Below are 21690 nucleotides of genomic sequence, written 5' to 3'. Positions count from 1 at the left end.
AATCCAGAAGAACCTGAATGGGGAGAGGGCACCTCGCTGGCCAAACACGCCCCCAGAGGTAGAGTCTGCCAGTGCCTGGTGAGTGTGCTGTGGCCCCTGGAGGCTGCAGTGCAGCGGGTCAGCTGTCAGAGCATGGTAGAGGGTCCAGGGGCAGGCAGGCCCTGGCGGGGTCCAAGGGCATGGCCGGGCCTTCTCAGCCCTCTCCTCAGGCAGCGTGGCCACCACCTGGCCACCAAGGCTTGCAGGGTCCAGCCTCACCAGCCTCCGGGACCACATCTTGGGCCGCTGTCCCTGCTCTTGGCAGTACAGCCTCACTGGCCTTCTTTCAGTTTCTTGAACGTGCCTCTTTCCTTCTTGCCTTAGAATCTTCCCGCACCCTCTCCTCTCTGCCTGGAACCTTTTTCTCCTCCTTCTTCCCTCCTTTAATTCCTGCTTATCCTCTAGAGTTCAGCTCAAACACCAGTTCATCAGGGAGGTGCCTCCCAGGCTGTGAGTCTCCCCATCAGACATGTTCATAGTACCCTGAACGTCTCCTTGGAAGGCCCGGTGACAGGACAAGAATAAAGACAAAGACACAGTCCTAGAGAACCGACTTGAGGACATTGGGTGACGGAAGAGAAGCTGGGACAAAGTGAGAGAGTAGCATTGACATATATACACTACCAAATGTAAAATAGGTAGATGGTGGGAAGCTGCTGCATAGCACAGGGAGATCAACTCGATGATGGGTGATGACCTAGAGGGGTGGGACAGGGAGGGTGGGAGGGAGGCTCAAGAGGGAGGGGATATGGGGATATAGGTATAAATACAGCTGATTCACTTTGTTGTACAGCAGAAACTGGCACAACAGTGTAAAGCAATTATACTCCAATAAAGAGCTGAGGAAAAAAAAAAAAAAGAATAAACTTGGTAAATCGTTCCTTTCTGGCTCCCTACCAGACTGTAGGCTCTGTGAGGCCAAGGACCACATACGTCTTGCTCATTGATCTGTTTTCATCCCTGCAGATATTGGGGACTCAGTAGATGTTTGCTGAGTGAGTGAAAGGAAGGGGTCGTCAGGCCATCACATGTCAACAACTGGCCTTTGAGATCATTCCACACATTTGTTCCCAGCCTTTCACACCTGGTCTAATGCCTGGAGAAGAAAGCTTTATAGGGGGGCGGGTATGCCTGGGCCAGGTGATGGGGCTCCCCAGGCCACTCGGCAGTTACGTGGGTTATTTTAATCAACAAATCAGCACCACCACCTTCTCTTTCTTCTTCCTCTTCTCTTTCTTCTCCTTCATCTTTTTTCCCCTTCATCTTTCTTCCCTCCCTCCTTAGCTTTCCTTTTTCTTTAAAAGCAAATCCCTTGTCACAAGGTGAGAAAACTAGGGAGTAGGTCCCAGTTCTACCAAGTCTTTACTCAACAGAAACTAGAACTTAACTAGCAGAGCTGTCTGGAGATAGAAGGGCTTCTTGTGGAGGTGGGGAGTGCCTGTTCCTGAAGGTGTGCAGGTTTGGGCCAAAGCACCCAGCAAAGGAGTACTGGAGGGGACTCCTGGGCAGGGAGGGGATGACCTGAGAGGTACGTTCTAGCCTGGAGTTCTGGGGGTCTGTGGGCTAAGGCATGGTCTTAGAAGAGCTGTGGCCATGCTTTTATCTGATGGCCTCGGCAGGTTCCTCCCTGTAATCACATCCCACCCACCAGGGGTGTGGACAAAGTGTCATGGTCCCTTATGTCAATTTCATTTCAGGGTCCAATCAGTGAAGAAAGCTTAACAACAGCAGCAGCTGCAGCAGAAGTGCCCCTCAGCACTTTTGAGGAAGAGGAGGCCAGCGGGGTCCCCACCGATGGCCTGGCTCCCCTCACACCCACAGCGGCCCCCGAGCCATTGCTCACATCTGTAAGTGTCTCCTAGCGTATCCTCCCTGGCTCACAGTGGGGAGAGAGGTCAGGGTCATGAGACGGCGGCAGTTGCCGGCCTTCCCAGAGCCAAATGCACGGGCAGCTTCATTAGAGCATTTATCTGAGTCGGCACCAACCAGAGGGAGGCAGGATATCACTGAAGGAGCTTGGCAGAGGGGGGTCAGGGGAGCAGACTTTCTCCCGTCCCTGCTACCCCCAGCGTTGTCCAAGGAGGACTTTCTCAGAGCGTGGTCCAAAGTTAGACGGCGTTGCTGGGGGGAGAGGCAGTGAGCACCCTCCCTGGGGAGGGGGGCTCAGAGGAGATGCACGTTTCAGGGGAGGACTGGTGTGAGGCTGTGCTTCTGTGTGTGGGGCATCATGGCGGTGGTAGGTAGGAAGATGTTTTGAAACTGGGCTGGTGCCACTGAGAGGACAGCCCACAAATCTCCCCAGCAACAGCATGCGCACTGCCTCGTGGGTGGCGTGACGTGATTCCTCGTGTTGGTTTGGCTTCTCAGGGTCCTAGTGATGAAGACGTGGCAGCAGCCACACCAGAGCAGCCCCTCACGGCGGCTGAGGTGAAGGAGTTGGGCGGCACTCCCCCTGAGGGGCCCCCGCTCCCCATCCCCACAGTGGCTCCAGAAAGAGAGCTCCCTCCGGTAAGTGAAGATTTTACTTCGCAGAGAGGCAGGAGGATTTGACCTGGCCAGTCTTACAGAGGAGAGAAAGAAAGGCCAGAGTCATGGGAGGGGCCTGCTCCTGGCTTTCCCAGAGGTGGGTTTTTATTTCGTTCGCAAAGTGTGGAATTTGGGCTTTTGAGGGCCCTCCAACTTGGGAACACACAAGGAAACTGCAGTTTGTAGAGAAAAAGCAAAAGGTAAAAACCTAGTAGGGCACCTGGCTTTGTGTCCCAAATTGCCCACTTCTTTAATTGAAATTAGAACTTTCTTTCTTTTTTTTTTTGAGCTGTTACTTTATTTTTTTTTTTAACATACAGTAAACTGCATATATTTAGAGCGTACAATTTGGTATCCCAGTCTCCCAGTTCATTCCCCCACAACCCTCCCCGCTTTCCCCACTTGATGTCCCTATGTTTGTTCTCTACATCTGTCTCTATTTCTGCCTTGCAAACCGGTTGATCTGTACCATTTTTCTATAGTCCACATATATGTGTTAATATATGAGAAATGAGAACTTTCTAACAGGCAGAGCTGCCCAGAGATACAAAGGACCATCTCAAATGTCGTGAGATTCCATCCTTGAGGTGGGGAAGCTTCTAAGACTTGGCAGGGACTGTAGAGGAAATAGAAGCATCAAAGGTGTGTGTGTGTGTGCTTGGGTGGGGGGGATGCGGTTGGGTCACCTTCAGGTCCTTTCCAACATGAGTTTCTGTAATTCTGGGTTGCAACTGTACAGCCTCACGCAAATCCTTTTCTTTGGGCCTCAGTTTCCTCATCTGTAAAAGAGGGTGGCTGTGAGGTCAAGTCAGAAGGCAGGTCAGGGAATGTTCGGAAAATTCTATGCACAGGTGTGAGGTTGTCACCAGTTAAGGGATGTGACTTTGTCTTTTAGAAATGGGAAACCCAGAGCTGGTCCTCAGCATAGGCTTGTGTGAACTGGGGAATTAAATTGCCCTTTAAGTGTCAATATTTTTAGAGGAAAGTATTCCATTGCTGACCAGCTTGGGCCTGCCAGTTCCCCAAGTAGCACTTGGCCACACATGCTTTCAGAGCCTTGACTCAAGCTACAGGCACGTGGTTCCTTGGCCACAGCGCTCCAGGGCTGACCCAGGACAAGAGGGGCTGTGGGACGGGACATCCGAGAGCCGGCTGCGAGTCCTGAAGGCCCACTGCTCCAGCGCTCAGTGGTCATCAAGCACTGTGTTCTCGCTGACTCAGTGCATAGCAGGGCCCTCAGTCCTTACACTTGGAGGTTGAGATGAATATGACCTTGTTCCTGTCCCCAAGGAACTCACAGTCAAGGGGCAGGAGATAAGCCTTTTGCACTGACATTTATTAAACACTCTGTGTTCCAAGTTGATCTGATTCTATGCATACAACCACTCTCTGGTGCAAGCAGAATCCTCTCCATTTTCCAGGTGAGGGGAGGGAGACTTAGGTAAAGGAAACTGCCTGCTGTGGCATGCCCCTAAGAGCAGGGCTAGGGTTTGAACCCAGGCATGCCAGCCTGCAAAGCCCATGCCCTAGAGCATCCCCGAGTGTGGTGTGATAGAGAGGCCCCAGGCTGGGAGCCAGGAGGCTGAGGTTCTGATTTGTGGTGAGTCTTGGTGTTACTGTCTATAAAAGGAGGAGGTGAGCAAGAGCTCTGGTTTTTTACCCTTTCTGCATCTTAGAGACATCTGGGAAGCTTTGGCCACTGCAGGTGTCCGAGTCCACTGCCAGACTAGTTGGGGAGCCCCTGGGGATGGGGCTCACGCTGCTAGACTGTCCTGGGCAGCAAACATGGAACCCACCAAGTTGGCTGGATGCCTGTGGCCCTGGGCTCCCTAAGCAAAGTCCCACCATTCCTCTGCTCCTCACCCCAAGAGACACAAAACACCAGGACTGCATCTCCCCACGGTGAAGCCACCTCGGGTGCAGCAGTACTGGCTGGAGATGCACCTTCAAATAGAGCCAGTTCTCCTTTTTCTTTTCCTAAAAGTTTTTATTATGGAAACTAAAAATTCACAAAAGGACTTAGAATAGTATAATAAACCCCCCACATACACATCACTCAGCAACATTACGGGAGTCGTGCTTTACCTGTTCCACCTCCTACAGCCATCTTTCTGGAGTGGAGGGAAGGGGAAGGCTGGAGTATTTTAAAGCAAATCCCAAACATCGTATGATTTACCTCATAAACACTTTCATGTATATTGTTAATAGGTTGATGTGGGACCTTTTTTTTTCCCCTTAGCCACAGTGTCATCCATCAGTGGTAATTATCCATCTAACAAAGCTGACAGGGATTCCTTCACATAATCTAATACCCTAGTTGTTGTAAAATGCCTTTTTACAGTTCGCTTGAATCTGAATCCAAACGAGGTCTACATTGCGTTTGGTTGATGTGTCTCTTACATCTCTTTTAGTCTATGATAGTCTCCCACATACTTTGTTCTTTTTACCATTGATTTTGTTGGGAAACCTGGTTCAGTTGTCCTTAGACCCTTTATATTTTGTGCTTTGGGAAGTTGGTGGTTGGTAAGGGCCGGGCGAGACCAGCTATGCTGGCGGTGGTGTCAGTGGTTTACTGTTGAGAAGCTGTTTGTTCACACTTATCAACACCGTAAAACCACATTTTGTTGGCCGGGACACTTCTGTTCTAGGAGTCAACCCTACAGGAGATATCTGATGTGGAAAAAGGCTTTCATACATGGACGTTAATCTCAGTATTGTCCGTAATGGAAAAAAAACTAGACACAGTTTAACTAGCCAACAATAGAAGAGTTAACTGAATTAAAGGATGTTCAAATAATGGACATTATGCAGCTGTTAAAATTGTACTTATTAGGAATATTTAATGATGGAAGGAAATACTTACCATATAATGCTAAGTGAAAAAAGCTGGTTATGAACTTCAATATACTGTGTGGTCTTAACTATTTAAAAACAGACAACATGTAAAGACCCTGGAAGGAAATACCCTCCCTAAATGTCAGCAGTTGTGGCCTCAAAGTAGTAGAACTGTGGGGGTTGGTAGGTCCCTAACACATCGTGGTTTTTCCATCAAGGGGGTTTCTGAATTTTCCAATGAGATTTTTTTTTATTTAAAAATTTTTTTTCTTTTTTGGCCATTGCCACATGGCATGTGGGATCTTAGTTTCCCTGCCAGGGACTGAACCCAGGCCCTTGGCAGTGAAAGCGCAGCGTCCTAAGCACCGCCAGGGAATTCCCATCCAATGAGATTTTTTTTTTTTTCTTTTTTTTTCAGTGAGATTTTTAAAAAGCTCCTAGAGAGAGGGGGAGAGAGATGTGGGGAGAAAGGGAAGGAGAGAGACAAACGTGCAGCATTTCATTGTGGCATGTAGCTAATGAAGACAGATGACCCTATGTGTCTGTGTCAAGAATTTGTGATGAATTGAAATGGGTGCCCTGATTTCCTGAGCAAACAGTTTTAATAACACAATAAGGACAGTCACGGGAACACCCACTCTGGAATATGTTTTGGATCATTTGAATCTCAGAATTACCCAAGGCAGTGGATGAGAGGGACATCTGTGTCTGGCTCTGCTACACCCCTCTCTCTCTGTTTATTCATGTGTAAAATGGGGATCATAGAACCTTCTCTCTGTGACGTGGTGAGGATTAAGTGAATTAATACATGGAAAACTTTGCTTGGCACACAGTACGTGCTCAACAAATCAGGTATATAGAACTCCTGCACAAGCCTCCTCTTAAAACAAGCACAGCTTCTGGAGAGAGGAGGGGACAGTGGGAAGGGGTGCCCCGCGCTCCACTGACATCTTGTTCTCTTTAGGGTGGAGCTGGGGAGGGGCTTCCTGGCCCCCCTGGACCTGCCAGGCCTACTGGACCCACAGTGAGCTTTCCACCCAGGCTTGTCACGTGCACAACGTGCGGGGGCCGAGGAGGCACAAAGCAGCCATGGGTGGATCCTTCCCGTCTGCCCCCAGGTGCCCTGCCGTCAGAGCTCAGTGCTCTCTTCTGTACCGGGGCGCTCTCAGGGAGCCCAGGAGCAGAACCTATTTACATGTTTTTGTATCCTGTGCCCTGAAAATTCCCCCAGGTCCCTCAAACTAAGCACATCCCAAACTGAACTTGTCACCATGCTCCCAGGCTTGCTCTCCCCCACAGGGTTCCCCTGCTCTGGGGATGGTACCCCATCTTCCTGATGACCAAGAGAGAAGCCAGGAAATCGAGTTGCCCCCCCTTCCCCTCCCCCATCCAGTAAGCCCCCAACCCCCCCAGTCTAGCTGTGCAGCACCTCCGCATTCCTCAGATGCTGGCAACAGCCTCCCAACTGTCTTCCCGCCGTCATATCATCACCTCCCTTCTCCCACCCATATGCACACACCACCACAAGCTGCCTAAACTCAGCTCTAACCCCTAAGCCAGCTCTTCCTTATTCGATGATTGAATTAGGCCTTGCCTGGTTCCCATCTTCAGGAACTAAGTATCAGAAAGGTGTTTTGGAAGTTTCCTTTTCTCTGGAGGAATTTGATGGCGTTTAACAAGTACACACTGAGTGCCTTCTCGGTGCCAGATCTCATGCTGGACACTGGGTACCCAGAGGTGTCTCAGGATTGGGCCGACCCTGGAGGAGTCCTAGCCTCGTGGGGCCGACAGACACACACCACTGAGCTTCAAGTCAGGTGGTCTTACTGCCAAGTCTAGACCCCCACAGAGGCTGGTAGGAACACAGGGTAGGAGAGGTGAATTCTGTCTGAAAATGGGGTTGGGAGGGGCTTCATGGAGGAGGTGACCATGGAGCTGGGCCTTGAAGGATGAGTAGGGATTTGAAAGTTAGGAGAAGAGGCGGAGAGGCTATGAAAGAGTGTGTTTGAGGACTGGCTGTGGGTTGGCCGCACAGCTAGGAGGGGGAGAGGGATGTAAGCATCTGCAGAGGGGAATAAGAGAAAAGGCCGGAAGGGAAGTTCGCAGCAGCAGTTATCGGGCCACAGAATATTGGAAAACTTTCAGTGACACGGCTGTCCTTAGAGTGGCAGGTGAAACCCAGCCGTGGGACTTTTTTCTCTCTGCAGGTGGGAGCGGAGGCTGAGGGCTCCGGCTCGGGCTGGGGTTTGGACGTTGGCTCTGGCTCTGGTGACCTGGTGCGCAGGGAGGAGCTGTTAAGAGTAAGTGTCAAGGGTTAGACAGCCTGGTGTCGGGGGCAGCCTTCACAAGGATCCAGGAGGGAGGGACACAGGGGCCAATAACAGATGACACCAGATTGCCACCGTTGATAACTGTTGAGGTTGATGGTGGGCTCCTAGGACTCACTGTACTTTCCCCTCTACATTTATATATGTTTGGTATTTCTATCCTTGATCAGCTTTAAGTGAGTCTGAGCCTTAATTTACAGCCAGAAGTCCCACTCTGCCTCTTGCCTCCCTCCCCTGGCAGCCTTCTCCAGCAGGCTTTTCCACAGCAGTTATGCCCGTGACCTTCATCTCTACCACCTGGCTCTGCCCCCCACTCCCCCCAGAGACCTGCTGGCCTCTTCTCTTCACATTTTGGCTTCCACACCCTTTCCCTAATCCTCCCTACCATGAGGCAGCCCCCTCCCTGCCTCTCCAGATCACTCTTTCTGCCTCTTTGGCACCTCTTGCTCCCCCAGCCTCTTGCCCAAGGCTGGGTCCCCACTGGTCCCTCTAGGTTTCCCCCTGGGAGCACCTCTCTTCTCAGCTGGGTCTCATGCTTCTGTCCCCAGGGCCCCAACGTCATCTCTATCCCTTCCTCTGAGCCCCTGTGCTGAATCCCCACCTAGAAGGCTCTGCTCAGCTGCCCTTCTGCCCACTCATCATACCTGGGCTGGAAGGGTTCAGGACTCGATGGATGAGTGGAATGGGACCCAGTTGGGACTTCCAAGCTGGTGGCATCAGTCAACCCAGCCTGAGGCTAAAGAGGCTAGTACCTTGCAGGGATATTTTTAATAAAGGTTAACAGTAGGCAGTTTTAGACTCACCTCTCAGGTAATCAGAAAACTAAATTAGAGCACCTCTGAGAATTCCAACAAATTAGATTTTTATTGTATGTGTAACATCTAGGAAGAAAACATGATATAATTGGCTTAAAAAGACCTGGACTCAAATCCTAGCTCTTCTCCTAATTAGCTGTGTGTGAGTTCTTGAGCAAGTCACATCATCTCACCGAGCCTCAGTTTCCCCATCTTCTAAGTAGAAACAGTGGTCTCTATATGTAGGGCTGCTGTCAGGAATGGAGTGAGTGCACCATATATGTACATGTCCCCTCCTGCGCTGTTTCTTAACAAGGTGTCTGTTTTTTAGGGTCCCCCAGGCCTCCCAGGCCCACCTGGCTTACCTGGGATTCCAGGAACACCAGGAACTGATGTTTTCATGGGACCCCCTGGATCTCCTGGAGAAGATGGACCTGCTGGTGAACCTGGTCCCCCGGTGAGCTGCTGAAGTCCTTGCCCCCTCTCTGTGCCTGTGAGGCTTCCTTTTGCCAGGGCGGGGTACACACGGCAGACCCCAGCGCTAAGGCTTGTGACGGGGAGTGAGAAGCTAGCTAGCGTTTGTAAACAGAATCCTCCTCAGCCAAGACATTGCTAAGACTCAAGAAGCAGCAGCCAAGAGAAACACCATCCTGCACGCTGTTTCGCCGCTTTATCTTCGTCAGCGTAGGAAACGCAGGCTCGTGCAGAATCTTGGAATCGTAGGACATCAGTGCTAGGCCTGGGGTGGGAGGCCCCCAGAGACCATCTAGCCCAGCCCTGCCCCCAACTCCCCTGCAGAAGAGAAAGCACAACCCAGAGGGTGAAGGACACTCGTCCACAGGTGCACAGCCAGCAGTGGTGAGCTGGGGCCAGGACAGGTGTTGCGCTGTGGACTGACGCAAGGCTCCGGGTCCACTGGCTTCGCCCGCTGGGTCTTCCCAGACCTCGTCTCCTTTTCCAAAGAGGGTTCCTATTAGATTCTTATCAGAGATGTTGTGGGCTGATTGTCCTTGATGTTCCTCAGGGTCCTGAGGGAAAGCCTGGACTTGTTGGAGCCTCTGGCCTTCCTGGAATGAAAGGGGAGAAGGTACGGAGAACGGTGGCGGGGGTGGCGGTGGGATGTCCAACATGGAGAACCCCCACACCCACCCTGCCTCTCGGACCTCTAAGCCTGACCTTGCCTCTGATCCCATCCTGGTCCTCCCTGCTGGATGTCTCCCCCTCCCCGGACTCTTTATGCCCAAACCTGCACTCAGCATCTTCCCCTGCCCACTCCCGCATGTCCCCAGATTCTGTGAATGACGCTGCCATCCACCCAGTCACCTGGACTCAAAAGCAGAGTCTTCTCTAACTCTTCCTGCCTCTCTCTTTCCTGCCGTGGTCTGCCCATTGCCAAGACTGGCCAATCTGATGTCCACATCTCTCACCTCTCTCTCCACCCTGACCTGACATTCATCTCTCCTCGCCTGCAGTGTGGCATCAGGCTCCTCCCTGGTGCCTCCTTCTCCCCACCCACAACCCAGCCTCCACCCACCTGCCCAGTCCATCTTCCTAGAGCAGGCACTTACCACTCACTGCCCTCTCCACTGAAAAAGAACCAGCGGCTCCCTGTTGCCTGCGGGACAGAACCCTCACTCCGTGCAGACCTTCAAGGCCCTTCCCGACCTACCTTTCTAGCTCCACCTCCCGCTGCTCCCTCACACACCCAGCCTCTGTGCCAGCCAGCCCGCCAGACTGAAAGACTCTGGGCTCGTACAACCTCTGGCCTTTGCCTGCTGTGTCCTCTCTGGGATGCCCGTTCCCTTTCCTCATTCTCCGAGGCCCAGTTCAGATATATCCTCAGGGAGGCTCTCCCGGATTCTGTGAACAGAAAGCACCCCTCCTTCCTCCGTTTCTCATTAGCACAGTGTTGGTTCTGCTGGGACCCCTACGGCCAGGGACACGAAAGCTGTTAGATTACCAGACTGCTCCCCACCCCCACCGTGACAAGTGGAGCGCGAGCACTGCCTGTGCATCCTGAGAACCTAGCACAGGCTTCTGCGAGCAGCCTGATGAGTGAATGAAACTTCCTTCAGGTGCCACTTTCATCCTCGGTTCCCGCGTCTTATACGCCTTCTCTCTCTTCCTTCTCTGGAAGCCCTGTAGTCTTCTGTCTCTTAAGCCCATGTGGCGGTGTAGGGGTGGGGTTCCTGCCCCAGCCTGGTTGATGAGATAAGCCATGTTCCGCAAAGAGGTCACAAAAGATAAGGTAGGCTTCCTTCTAGAGATGTAGTCGTGAGCTTCACTGGGGTTCAGAAGAGGGAGGGTCCATCCCAGCTGGAAGGGGAGTGGGGTACCCCACCTGGATGAAGTTGTGGGACATGCTGACTCCCTAGACATCACCATCATCACCGCACTGAATTTCCAGTTTCTGTCAGCTCTCAAGTGTGTTTATTTTAATTGAAACAGTAACTCGATTTTCGTAGAAAGCTCGTTTCTCAGAAAAAGAAGAAACAATTGTCGAGCTTTATAGAACTCATTTTACATGTACCGACTCTTTCATAAGAAATTAAATTTTGCAGAAAACATCACAAGACTTACTCTAATCTTCCCTGTTCTTCTTACCAGCTTCCCTGCCCACCCCCTCACCCATACACCCTTCCCCCTCCCCCACCCCTCCACCCCTCCCTGGCTGGTCTCGGAGTTAAAAATACCCACACCCATGCCCACATCCTCACACAAACACCTGCGCAGGCGCACTCTGCAGCTGCACAGACAGTTGTGCACAGATAGGCAGGCTTGCCCAGACTAATTGTGGCAGATAAATCACATTTTTCTTCCTGGGATTTGCTATGAGGCCTAATGTTGCCCTGTGTGTATATGATGTTTTCTGGTCAAGGAAAAGCAGACTCTAGAAGGACTTGGAAATTTGCATCTTCTGGAGAGCTGGAGGGGAACCTTGCACATGACATCTACCCCCACCCACCCCAACCCCCTAAAAAGTAAACCAAGGAGAATAGTCTGAATGTGAAATAACAACAAAAATGTGCTAAAGAACATTATCTCAGTGATGTAACACCACATAAGATCCAATGATACATTTGATCCTTGATGCCCCTCCACAGTCTCTGCTCAGCTTACACACCTCCAGTGACAGGGGACTCATTACCTGCCCAGGTAGTTCCTTCCACGGTTGCATGGACACTTGCAAGGAAGCTGTTCTTCATGCTACCAGGATATCAGCCACTCTTATCACCTGTAGGGCACATAGACCAGTCTAGACAGTTGAAAATCCTAAAGAATAAGATCTGGTTTACATGGCTGGAAAAAAAGTATTGCTGTATGTAATTGTTTTCAAATGTGGGATTGTCATCAAAATGTGGATGTCATTAAGAATTTATCAAATAGATTATTCTATGTTGAGTTCGATGACAGAAATATTCCTTAATTTATTTTTTTATAAATTTATAAAATTTATAAAAATTTATAAAAAATAATTATAAATTAAGATGTGCAGCTACTCTTCAATCTTTAGTGCATAAAGTAATGGGCAAGGAATGGCCTGCTTTCTCATCTGTAGAATGCTTCTGGAGAGGTTGCTGAAGGACTCGCTGGGGATGGATCTCTGAAAAATTCCTTTCTGTTTTTGCACTGTAGATTCTACCTCCAGTTCTTCGGCTTGCATCTAGGACTAATAGTGGTCATTCTTTTCCTTCTTTCACAATTTGACTCATTCATGTTATTTTTCAGTCTCAAAAGGTGCTGGGGCACCCAGGCCGAAGAGAGTTTGTGTTTTGGAATTTTCTTCAGTGCCCAGAATTACTGAGGAATATTAAGCTCGCAGTAACTGACTATGAGTAACCTCACTGAGCTACTGAAAGGTCATTGCTTGGCACTGTAAAACCAGCTTCTCCATGAGATGTGAGAGAAGTGCAAGGAAATCATCATCACCTTCCCTTTCTCCAAGCAATCCCAGTTTGGCTTTGAGTGCTTCTCTAAATCTTGTGTAGTAGAGAGCAGTGTACCCCCCAAGAACCTGAGTGGTGAGCTGCTCTTAAGTAGGATCTGGTAATGGATTTAGAGCTCGTAACAACGTGTTTCGATTAAACACGCCGATATTGGCCTGATTTCCTATTTTATATCTTCTTTAATCATTCGATATATTTGGTACAAAATCTGGATTGTGGGCCTGCATAAAACCAAATAGACCATAGTCAATTGTCATTGTAACAAATTGAAGTTATCAGTGTAAGAAATACCATGAGCAAAACGAGCACTCACAAGGCAGTAAGGTGTGCTGTCTCAGAAGCCACAACAGAAACAGAAATCTATGTGTTTATTAGGTTTTTTGATGTTGTATGATGAGGGCGAACATTGTCCTTAGCAAAGCCAGTTACCATAATAAACCAGAATTTCTAATGAATTCCAAACCACGATTTTGTGACATGCAGCACTCCCGCACCTCATTCTTTCACAGTGTTTCTGTTGTAGAACTGGTCTCTCCATACTCCATCATCATTAGCAGACCTGCAGCTCTGCTGGTTGGAATTCCAAAATAGTGCATAGCCTCACCACACAGTTCTCTTGCTGAGGAACGAAGTACAGGTATACCATCACCATTTTGTCTATGGGGTCTTAGCTGACCCTTTTAATTGGAGCTACCACTTTTCACTCTGCCTGTTCGTGTAGGTTCCAAAAACATGAGCTCTTCCGTCCCCAAGCTGATCTGCTCGCATTCCAAAACGGTGGCCACCAAGTCTGTGAGTCAGTGGAACGGGTCCAAATACTATCTCCTCATATGTACAAGCTGGATAAAATCATCTGTTTCTGAGAAACGTAAATCAAGGTCCAACATCTCTTCTAGAACTTCCTTTGAAACTGCTGCAAGATGTACTCTTTATTTGAAGAGTCAGGAAGGCATTTGAAAAAGTACAGTTTTTCATCTTACGAATATCCTTCTCTTGAACGGAGTCAACTGGCAACACAATAATAATGTTTTCAGAGGATGCAGTCCAAAAGTCAAGAGATGGGACTAAGTTAACTTCTATTTCACAATATCCCTGACCGTGATTTGACTTGTTACTGGAAAAATGCATAAGGTTGATACTGCCTTCAAGGACAGATTGCGTCAGGCAGCAGACGATGGTGTGGCTGGTCACACCCAAGAAAAGCAGACAGAAACTGTAGCCTGCAGGTTGGGCAGCAAAACTGGACCCTGATTCTTCCTGTTTCTGCCCTGGATACAGAAGGCCACACTTAGTTTTTCCCAGGTCAGGCTGGCGGGCAGGGGAGCAACGGGGCCCAGCCACCGCTGCTTCCTTCTGCAAACATCCCACTTCTCCCACCATACCATGCAGTAGCCGGATTCTTTCTGTGATTCTCTCTTCACGTGTGTCTCTTCTGTTATTCAGCCCTTCTATAGAGTACTTCCTCTCAGCAGTTATATATTTTTGTCTCTAAGACCTCTAATTGATGTTTTCTATAACCACTATTCTTATTTCATAATAGTTTGTCCTTGTTTCTTGGCTGTAATATCTTCCCTCTTCTCCCTGAGAATATATTGTATTTACTTAGAGTCCTGATTGGATCATGTTCTTAGCTCCGTTTCCTCAGGAAACATTCCACGGTTGATGTTGTTTCTCTTTCAGAGTGCTGCCTTTCCTCAGATGTGTAGTGTTTTTTGCTTGTGTGTTTGCTTTAGAGATTGGAATCCCTCTTTAGTCTGTATACTGTTTCTGTTTGTACAAATAGCTGGGAAGTTGGATGGTAGCTGCTTGGCTGCAGGTTTCCGGAAGGTGATGGGAGGAGTAGGCTGTGCCATCAGGGCACCGCAACAGCTGAGCTTAGGTGTTTGGGGGTACCCCTGGACCTCCCAGGGTCTGCTAGCCATCTGGGGCTCTGCCCTATCTCTTTGCTCCAGTAAACGACTCTTACTGTTGTTGTAGTAGGAGTAGGAGTGGGAAGTGAGGGGAGATGGGCTATCTAGCTCCAGAATTTCAACCTATCTTCCTGTCAGAGCCACACCCTGCTCCTGGCTTCCACCACCCCTTTGTCTGATATTTTTCTCCCTGCGGTTTCTTTCCACAACTGAAGCCAGAGGCTTCCCATGTTTGCTCTTTGGCATTCCTCACTGTTTCAGATTCAGTGTCACTCACCAACTTATTTTTGAGCATGACTGTTTTGGAACTATCCTCTCTGCTTTTCTCTGAATCTGCTATAAGAAGGGGAATCTGGATCAGGGAAAGAGGGGCTTAGGAGGAGGCACAGCCTTAGGTGGCGGGTATATCATGGTGTCAGGGCCTTCTGTGTGGCCATGCAATTGCCGGCTTCTTCTCTTATGGGTGCTTCTGTGGTTGCCTTGGAGGTCCTATAGCTGGGGGCCCCCAACTGCAGTCCTCTGACATAGGGCAGTGTCTCCTGTGGCTGACAACTCCTGACCATCAGTCCCCATGGGGCCTCCCCTCTGCTCTGAGCTTGCAGCTGGCTCCTGTCCTTGGGGTCCACATCTAACCCCTCAGGAAACCTGACTGTGGCCCCCACTGGGGGTGGACACACAACCCCACCAATCCTGGGACTATTCCGGCCAGCTTTTGGTCTTTAGATTTTCCCAGAAGAGAACCAGCCATCATCCACATATCTCCAAAAGCCTAAGGAATACATATCAAATTCTTGAAGCCCCTTCCCTTGGCTTCGAGGAGGGGAATCACCCCTTTACGTCCATCACAGGAGGGTGGGAAGAGGACCCACCCAGTGTACTGACAACTCTCCAAGGGCATTCTTCCTCTACAATCTCTCCCTGGTTACTCTTCAACTTCTTTTCGCTCTTGAGGGAGGTCGTGAGCTAATAGTTGAAAATGGGCTTCACAAGCTTTCAGCATGACCTGCCTAGCAAACTCACAACTACCATAATGGGCTCAGGTTTGAGACATCAGTCCAAACTGAGCAGGAATAGTCCCATTTTAATGTCCTGTTACCTAAGAGTCTGTAATCCTGCATTTCCTTCTAAACATACCTAATGGAAGATATATTAATTGGCCCCCATTTTTTTCTTCAGGGAGCAAGAGGACCTGATGGCTCAGTTGGGGAAAAGGTAAAAAATGAAAAAGAAAAAAACTTTCTCCTCCTTCCTCCCCTCTCTCCGAGTTTAGTGTAATTGAACTGTTGGGCTAGAGTTTCGAACATGTAAATGTCATGGATCAGAGAGAAATAACTGGAAGGAACTGCTTGGGGAAGGCAGGACAGCTGCAGCTGGAGGGGAGTGAATAACCCACCAGGTTTTCTCCTTTCTCACCCCCTCCATCCAAGTGCATTCAGTGAGCACCATCAGCTTATCTCCCAGAGAAATGTCTGTTGGCAAGACAGCTGTTTCTGTACCACTGAGCAGCGCTGATCAGAGACTCCATCAGCCTAATTAAATTCAAAGAAGAATTTCCTGACTCAGGTGTGAGCACTGTTGCTTCCACGAGTGAACCCCAGGCTAGATAATCAGCCTGCGCCCTTCCTTACAGGGTGATCCCGGCAACAGAGGCTTACCAGGACCCCCAGGGAAAAATGGACAAGTTGGCGCTCCTGGGGTCATGGGACCCCCAGGACCTCCTGGACCCCCTGGACCCCCAGGCCCTGGATGTTCAATGGGACTTGGATTTGAGGTACTTTTCCTCCTTCCTGGGGTTAAAGAACAATGTGCGCAAAGGACTATTGGAAAGGCCAGCTAACTGAGCGCCAAGTGGTACTGATTTCCCACTGAGCCCCAGCTCCCAACACCACACCTGGGACAGGGAGGTGCTCAGGAATCAGATCTGAAATTCTCATTCTTCTTCCTTGCCCAGGATAGCGAAGGCTCTGGAAGCATCAGGCTGTTGCATGAGCCCAGAATCTCTGGACCAACGGCTTCAAGTGTAGGTTGACTTTTGAAACCTCCATTTTGAGGGGTGTCATGCTGTCACGCTGGAGTGGGGAAGCTGTGGGGTGCCATCCTGGCTCTGCTGCTTTCAATAGTTCACCCTCTCTGCGCCTCCAGCTTCCAGCAGTGCGGTGGGGAGACCGGGTGCTCTTTACAGCTTGTTTCTGTGAGGAGCAGCACAGAGGTTTTGCACAAAACATCATGTGGGAAAACTTGAAAATTACCTTCCTCTCTCTCCCAGTCCCTTACCATCAAGCATCTCTGCTTCATTGCCTTCTTCCTGATGTCCATTCAAGACTCACACTTCGCCCTGTTTCAAAATCTCATGCTCCTAACAAGTACCCCTCCCTGCTACATCTACCCCCAGGGAGGTGTTGTCCATCTTAGGCTATGAAACCTGCGCTCAAGAGGACCAATCCCCAGGATCTCATTATCTTTGTCAAGTGGTACCCAGAGCTGAGCACACCAGTGCTGGAGGAGCTAAGCCTTGCAGATGCAAGAGCACAGCCCCCTCCCTGATTGAATAGGAAGACCTCCCCCATCCCCCAGATGCAGAGGGCTCTGAGGTTTAGGGTCAAAAGGACACTCACCCCATGCTTGGAAAAGGCCTCAGGTCCTGTTACTCTCTGTGAGATATTTCTTCCTTCTGACTCTGTAAAGGGGATTTGCCTCTCATCTTTTGCTCCAATTATCTGGGACAAAATCTGTGTGAGAGCTTAGGGAGAGATGGCAAGATGGGAGGATAGATGCAGAGTGGGCAAGGTGAATAGAAAAAACACCAAAGAATGTTTGTTTGTTTTGCCAGGGTCCTAAAGGAGAAAAAGGAGACCAGGGACCCAAGGTGAGGTCACAGATCTGAAGTGGGGGTGAGGGAAATTTCCAGCCTATTTCTAGGAGCATTATCCACATACAGTAAATTTTTTTTTCCATTCTCACTGCTATATCCAGGGTGAAAGAGGGATGGATGGAGCCAGCATTGTGGGACCCCCTGGACCCAGGGGGCCACCAGGGCGCATCGAGGTCTTATCTAGTGTGAGTATCACCAGGTCAGAACATGGCTGCCTTTGCTAAAGGGGAGGGAAGGTTGTCCACAACTTCAGGGCCTTCAGGGCTGCTTGTTATGCAGGGGGCAGGTAGCTGGCATCTGGTGTTGGAGTTTCTACCTGCCAGCATGACCCAGCTGTCTGTTCCTACCCTGGTACCGCTATTGTCTCACACAGAGTGTCCAGAATCCTCTCTTCTGGTTGGCAGCATTTGCAGTCAGGAGAATGAGTGTAACAGAGCTGTAACTGAGAGGCAAGGAAAGTAAGTTGCAGAACCAGGGAGGAAAGATGGTTTAGGATGTGAGAAATCAAGGCAGACTTTCTGGAAGAAGTGTCTTTCAGCAGGGGCTTGAAAGCTAAGAAGGATTTACTAGGTAAGTGTGGAGGACAGGACTTCCAGAACTCAGGTGGTCAGGACACTCTGAGCCGAGGCACAGAAGAGAAAAACATGGGTGTGTCCAAGGCACAGGGAGCTGATGGGCATGGGGGTGGATGGAGAGTGATGGAAATTTGTAGAGAAGACTGGGATGTGGGCTGGGACCTAATCGCAGTCCACTGAATATTAGAATGTCACATTTGTGAAAAATTGTGGCCCTTCGGAGAAAAGTAATGTCATACTGGTAGATGACAGAAAGACAAAAAATCCCAGATGACTGGAAAAAAGAGGGTTTTTTTTTTAAGTATGATTAAAAAATATCAAGTATAGATAAGGGTGTGGTGAAATAGATAATCTCACATACCTCGTTGGAAGTGTAAGTTGTACAGCCCCTTTAGACAGCTCTTTGGCAATCTGCTAAAACTAAAAATGTTCATACTGAAAACTTCCATATGGAAAGACCTCCATGCTGCATGATTGAGTGAAAAAAGCAAGTTGAAGAATAATACATACAGCCCGATGCCATTTATATAGAATAACCACATGGACACACACACAACACACACACACCCCCAGCAACACTGTTTTCTGTGGGTATTATTATCATTTATAATTATATAATAATGTATACACATAATATTTAAATACAAACATATATTTAAAATTATAAAAGAAGGAAGGCATTCATGTATGGTGCAATTTTAAGATTAATGGAAAGAGGGAAGTGATAAGGCAGCTCAGGGCTGCGCTGTAAGAAGTGGGAGGGGTGGGCATGTTGGCAGTGGGTGGGTTTGGCAGTGTCTGCCTGTGTCTGCCATGCGGGGTGACTTCAGTTAAAGCCTAGCTGCCAAGAACAAGGTGGAACACGTGCCACCCTCTGTCTGATTTTTCTCTTTTCAGCCTTTGATCAACGTCACCCATGGATTCACGAATTTCTCAGGCATTCCAGAGCGCGTCGGGCCTCCGGTGTGTATCCACAGCTGCCCTAGAATGAGGGTCCTACCTAGATGCCCCAGTTGAAACTAAGTTGTGTTCGTTTTGAATCCTTTGATCTCCTGAAGCATAGAGCTAGAATGTCTCGAAGTAGTAAAATGGAAAGAGAACTTTGCGTTTCTGAGAAGTTTCTGTCACATTAATTTGTACAGGGAGTTTTGTCTAACACGGTGGAAGCTATCAGTCCCTTGCATCAGAAATGTGTGTAATGGAAATCAGAGAATCATAAGTAGCAAATTGATTGACGTCTGAGCAATGCTTGGGGCCTGCTTTTATTTACATGATCTCATTTCCCAGAATGGGAGGAGCCTAGAGGGCACATGAGGAGGAAATGTGACTGGCTTCAGTCTTTCTGGCCCCATTTAGAGATCAGGAACACACAATGAAGCTGCCTTATTTCTGCAAGTCCACAGTCAGTCCATGACACAACATGACCTAAGAGGAAGGAAGCTTCCTCCTGTAGCCCATGCAATGAATCCCCCTTGCATCTTCCACACCTGCTGGTGCCAGCTGGGGAGAGAGGAAAGCGTTCTGGCCTTAGGAGCCTTGGGTTCCAACCCCATCTCTGCTACGTAATGCTCTGAGCCTCTCATCCTGTCCCTGATAACACCTCACCAGCCTTTGGGGAAGCTTATAAGTGGTGATGGATGTGAAACTGCTTTGCAAACTGTGGCATTCTGTGGAAGCTGACACGGAGATTGAGGCTTGTACTTCCACAGCTGTGCAGTCCAGGTGTCTGTTGGGGCCATCCGCCCTGCAGTTCACAGTGAGGTTGGCCTGAACCCCTGCTATCCACGTCCTGGGGAAATATCTGGGAGATTCCTTTAGAACCTGTATCTCCTTCTGCTCTGTTGGTAGGTTGTTTCACTGTCTCTTCTGTACTACATCCAATGGGGCTCCCTTTCCTTGATTTCTTCTAAAATCATCCACACACCCCAATAAGAAAACCTTAAAGCAAATAATCAAGTCATTTCATAAAAGTTTCCCCCAAACTATAGGTGGCTTAATTCTAAGGCAAAACATAGACAGCCTAAGATCTAAGAATCCACATCTCTGTTCTAAGAGTCCTTGAGCCTTGTCTGCCCCCACCACTTCTCTATTTTCCCCACCCCAAGAATCCTCCTTTCGTCCCAATCCCTGTCCTCCTCTATGGCAAATCCAGACCCTCAGGTGTCCCCTTCATCCCTAATGGAAGATCAAGATTTTCCTACTTAGAGGCAGTTCCCTCCCAGCTGCACCCTTATGCTTTTCCACTGCACTATATGTATAATATATATATATACACACACACACTACATATATATATACACTATATGTATACTCTATCATCTATCTGTCTGTCTGTCTATCTATCCATCATCTATCTATCTATCTATCTATCTATCTATCTATCTATCTATCTATCTATCTATCTGTCCTTTCTTGCTTCTGTCATCAACAGATTCAACCAACCTTGGATAAAAAACGCTGAAAAAAATTCCAGAAAGTTTTAAAACACAAAACTTGAATCTGCTGCATGCTGGCAATTGTTTACATAGGTTTTGCATTGGATGTACAGCTATTTACATAGCATTTACACTGTATTAGCTTTTATAAGTAATCTAGAGATGATTTAAAGTATATGAAGTATATATGTAGGTTATATGCCAACACTACAGTATTTTATATAAGGGGCTTGAGCATCTGCGGATTTTGGTATCCACAGGGGATCCTGAAACCAATCCCCCTGTGTACCAGGGACACGTGTACAGTTGATTGAGAAAGTTGTGTCATTCAGTTATATCTCTCTGTATACATATATTCTACCAAACTTTTTATGCCTTTAATAGGTGTGTAGGTATCTGGGCTTGGAGGAAAAAGAGTCCTGGCCCCATGTGGAATGAACCACTAATTTTCTGTTTCCTGGAAACTTTAAAATGGCTGGGCCTTTAAAATTCTCACTTTTATGGAGGGAAAAGAACTGAGTCTCACCAACTGCCCCCACTTCCACCCCCAGATACCCCAGCACACCCTTTGGGCCCACTCCTCGGAGTCCAGGGGTTTGTTTTCTGAGAATATTTGTGGAGGTTGAGCTCTGCATTCATTGCCCCAGAGGTTCCTGATGCCGAGTGATTTCAGGGAGGAGGAGGCTGGGACTTAATGTGACGAGAGTCCTGGCTCGGGGGAGCAGAGGCCCCGGATTCCTGGGCAGCTCCTGGCTCTGTGCTAACTGGTCCCGTGCCCTCCCGGGCCTCGGCATCCTCCGCAGAGTGGATTCTGAGCCCCACTGTGTGGGGACACGCTTGGGCCTCTGGAAGGTGCTGGAGGGAGTGGGCCCCTGTGGCGCAGGTTCCTGCTGGCCTGGAAATGCTGCTCCTGACCTGCCTGCTTTGTCTCTCTGTGTCACAGGGCCCCGAGGGCATGCCTGGGCTGCCAGGATTTCCAGTGAGTACCGCAGTAGCCATCTCCCTTTGTGCCCCATGGCTGTGTGCATTCTGTTCCTTCCACCTGGAATGCTGTTCCTCTCCATCTGCACACCTGCCCAGCTGTGCTCTGACCCTGTCTTGTTCATGTAGCCTTTCCTCGTTGCCCCCTCCTGGAGTGGTCCTTCCCTCCTTTGAGTCCCATAGGGCTTTATTTTCACCTCGGCTCTTGTTCCTTTCTGCCTTAGTCCTTCTTTCCTCAACGGTGCTGTGACCAGCTTGCAGCGGGTTGGCTCTGGTTCACCTCTTTCTAGCCCACGGCCAGCCAGAGCCAGAGGCAGAGCTTTTGGTTGGCTTCCTATAAATGCGAGCACATCACGTATATAGAGTCCAAGTAGATAAACTTCTTGGAGAGAGAGGGTGGTGGCGATGGAGGATGGGGAGGGGAATCCAAAAGTAATAGTCTGTGTGCA

General features: G+C 49.1%; 1 protein-coding gene across 3 annotated transcripts in view; it reads left to right on the top strand.

The window, feature by feature from the left end:
* The window catches only part of COL15A1 (collagen type XV alpha 1 chain), a 99007-nt gene that overhangs the window by 49711 nt on the left and 27606 nt on the right, over positions 1-21690 (top strand). For all 3 annotated transcript variants that reach the window (XM_057722076.1, XM_057722074.1, XM_057722075.1), the window contains 12 exons: positions 1737-1886; positions 2407-2547; positions 7608-7700; positions 8853-8978; positions 9546-9608; positions 15555-15590; positions 16009-16149; positions 16330-16398; positions 17209-17244; positions 17352-17435; positions 18723-18788; positions 21204-21239. In XM_057722076.1, coding sequence (XP_057578059.1) covers positions 1737-1886; positions 2407-2547; positions 7608-7700; positions 8853-8978; positions 9546-9608; positions 15555-15590; positions 16009-16149; positions 16330-16398; positions 17209-17244; positions 17352-17435; positions 18723-18788; positions 21204-21239 — 1041 coding nt within the window. The remainder of the gene's footprint in view (positions 1-1736; positions 1887-2406; positions 2548-7607; positions 7701-8852; positions 8979-9545; positions 9609-15554; positions 15591-16008; positions 16150-16329; positions 16399-17208; positions 17245-17351; positions 17436-18722; positions 18789-21203; positions 21240-21690) is intronic.

The sequence above is a fragment of the Hippopotamus amphibius genome, chromosome 2, assembly GCF_030028045.1.
Source record: "Hippopotamus amphibius kiboko isolate mHipAmp2 chromosome 2, mHipAmp2.hap2, whole genome shotgun sequence".
Lineage (NCBI taxonomy): Eukaryota > Metazoa > Chordata > Mammalia > Artiodactyla > Hippopotamidae > Hippopotamus > Hippopotamus amphibius.
This window is presented reverse-complemented; position numbering and strand designations above follow the sequence as displayed.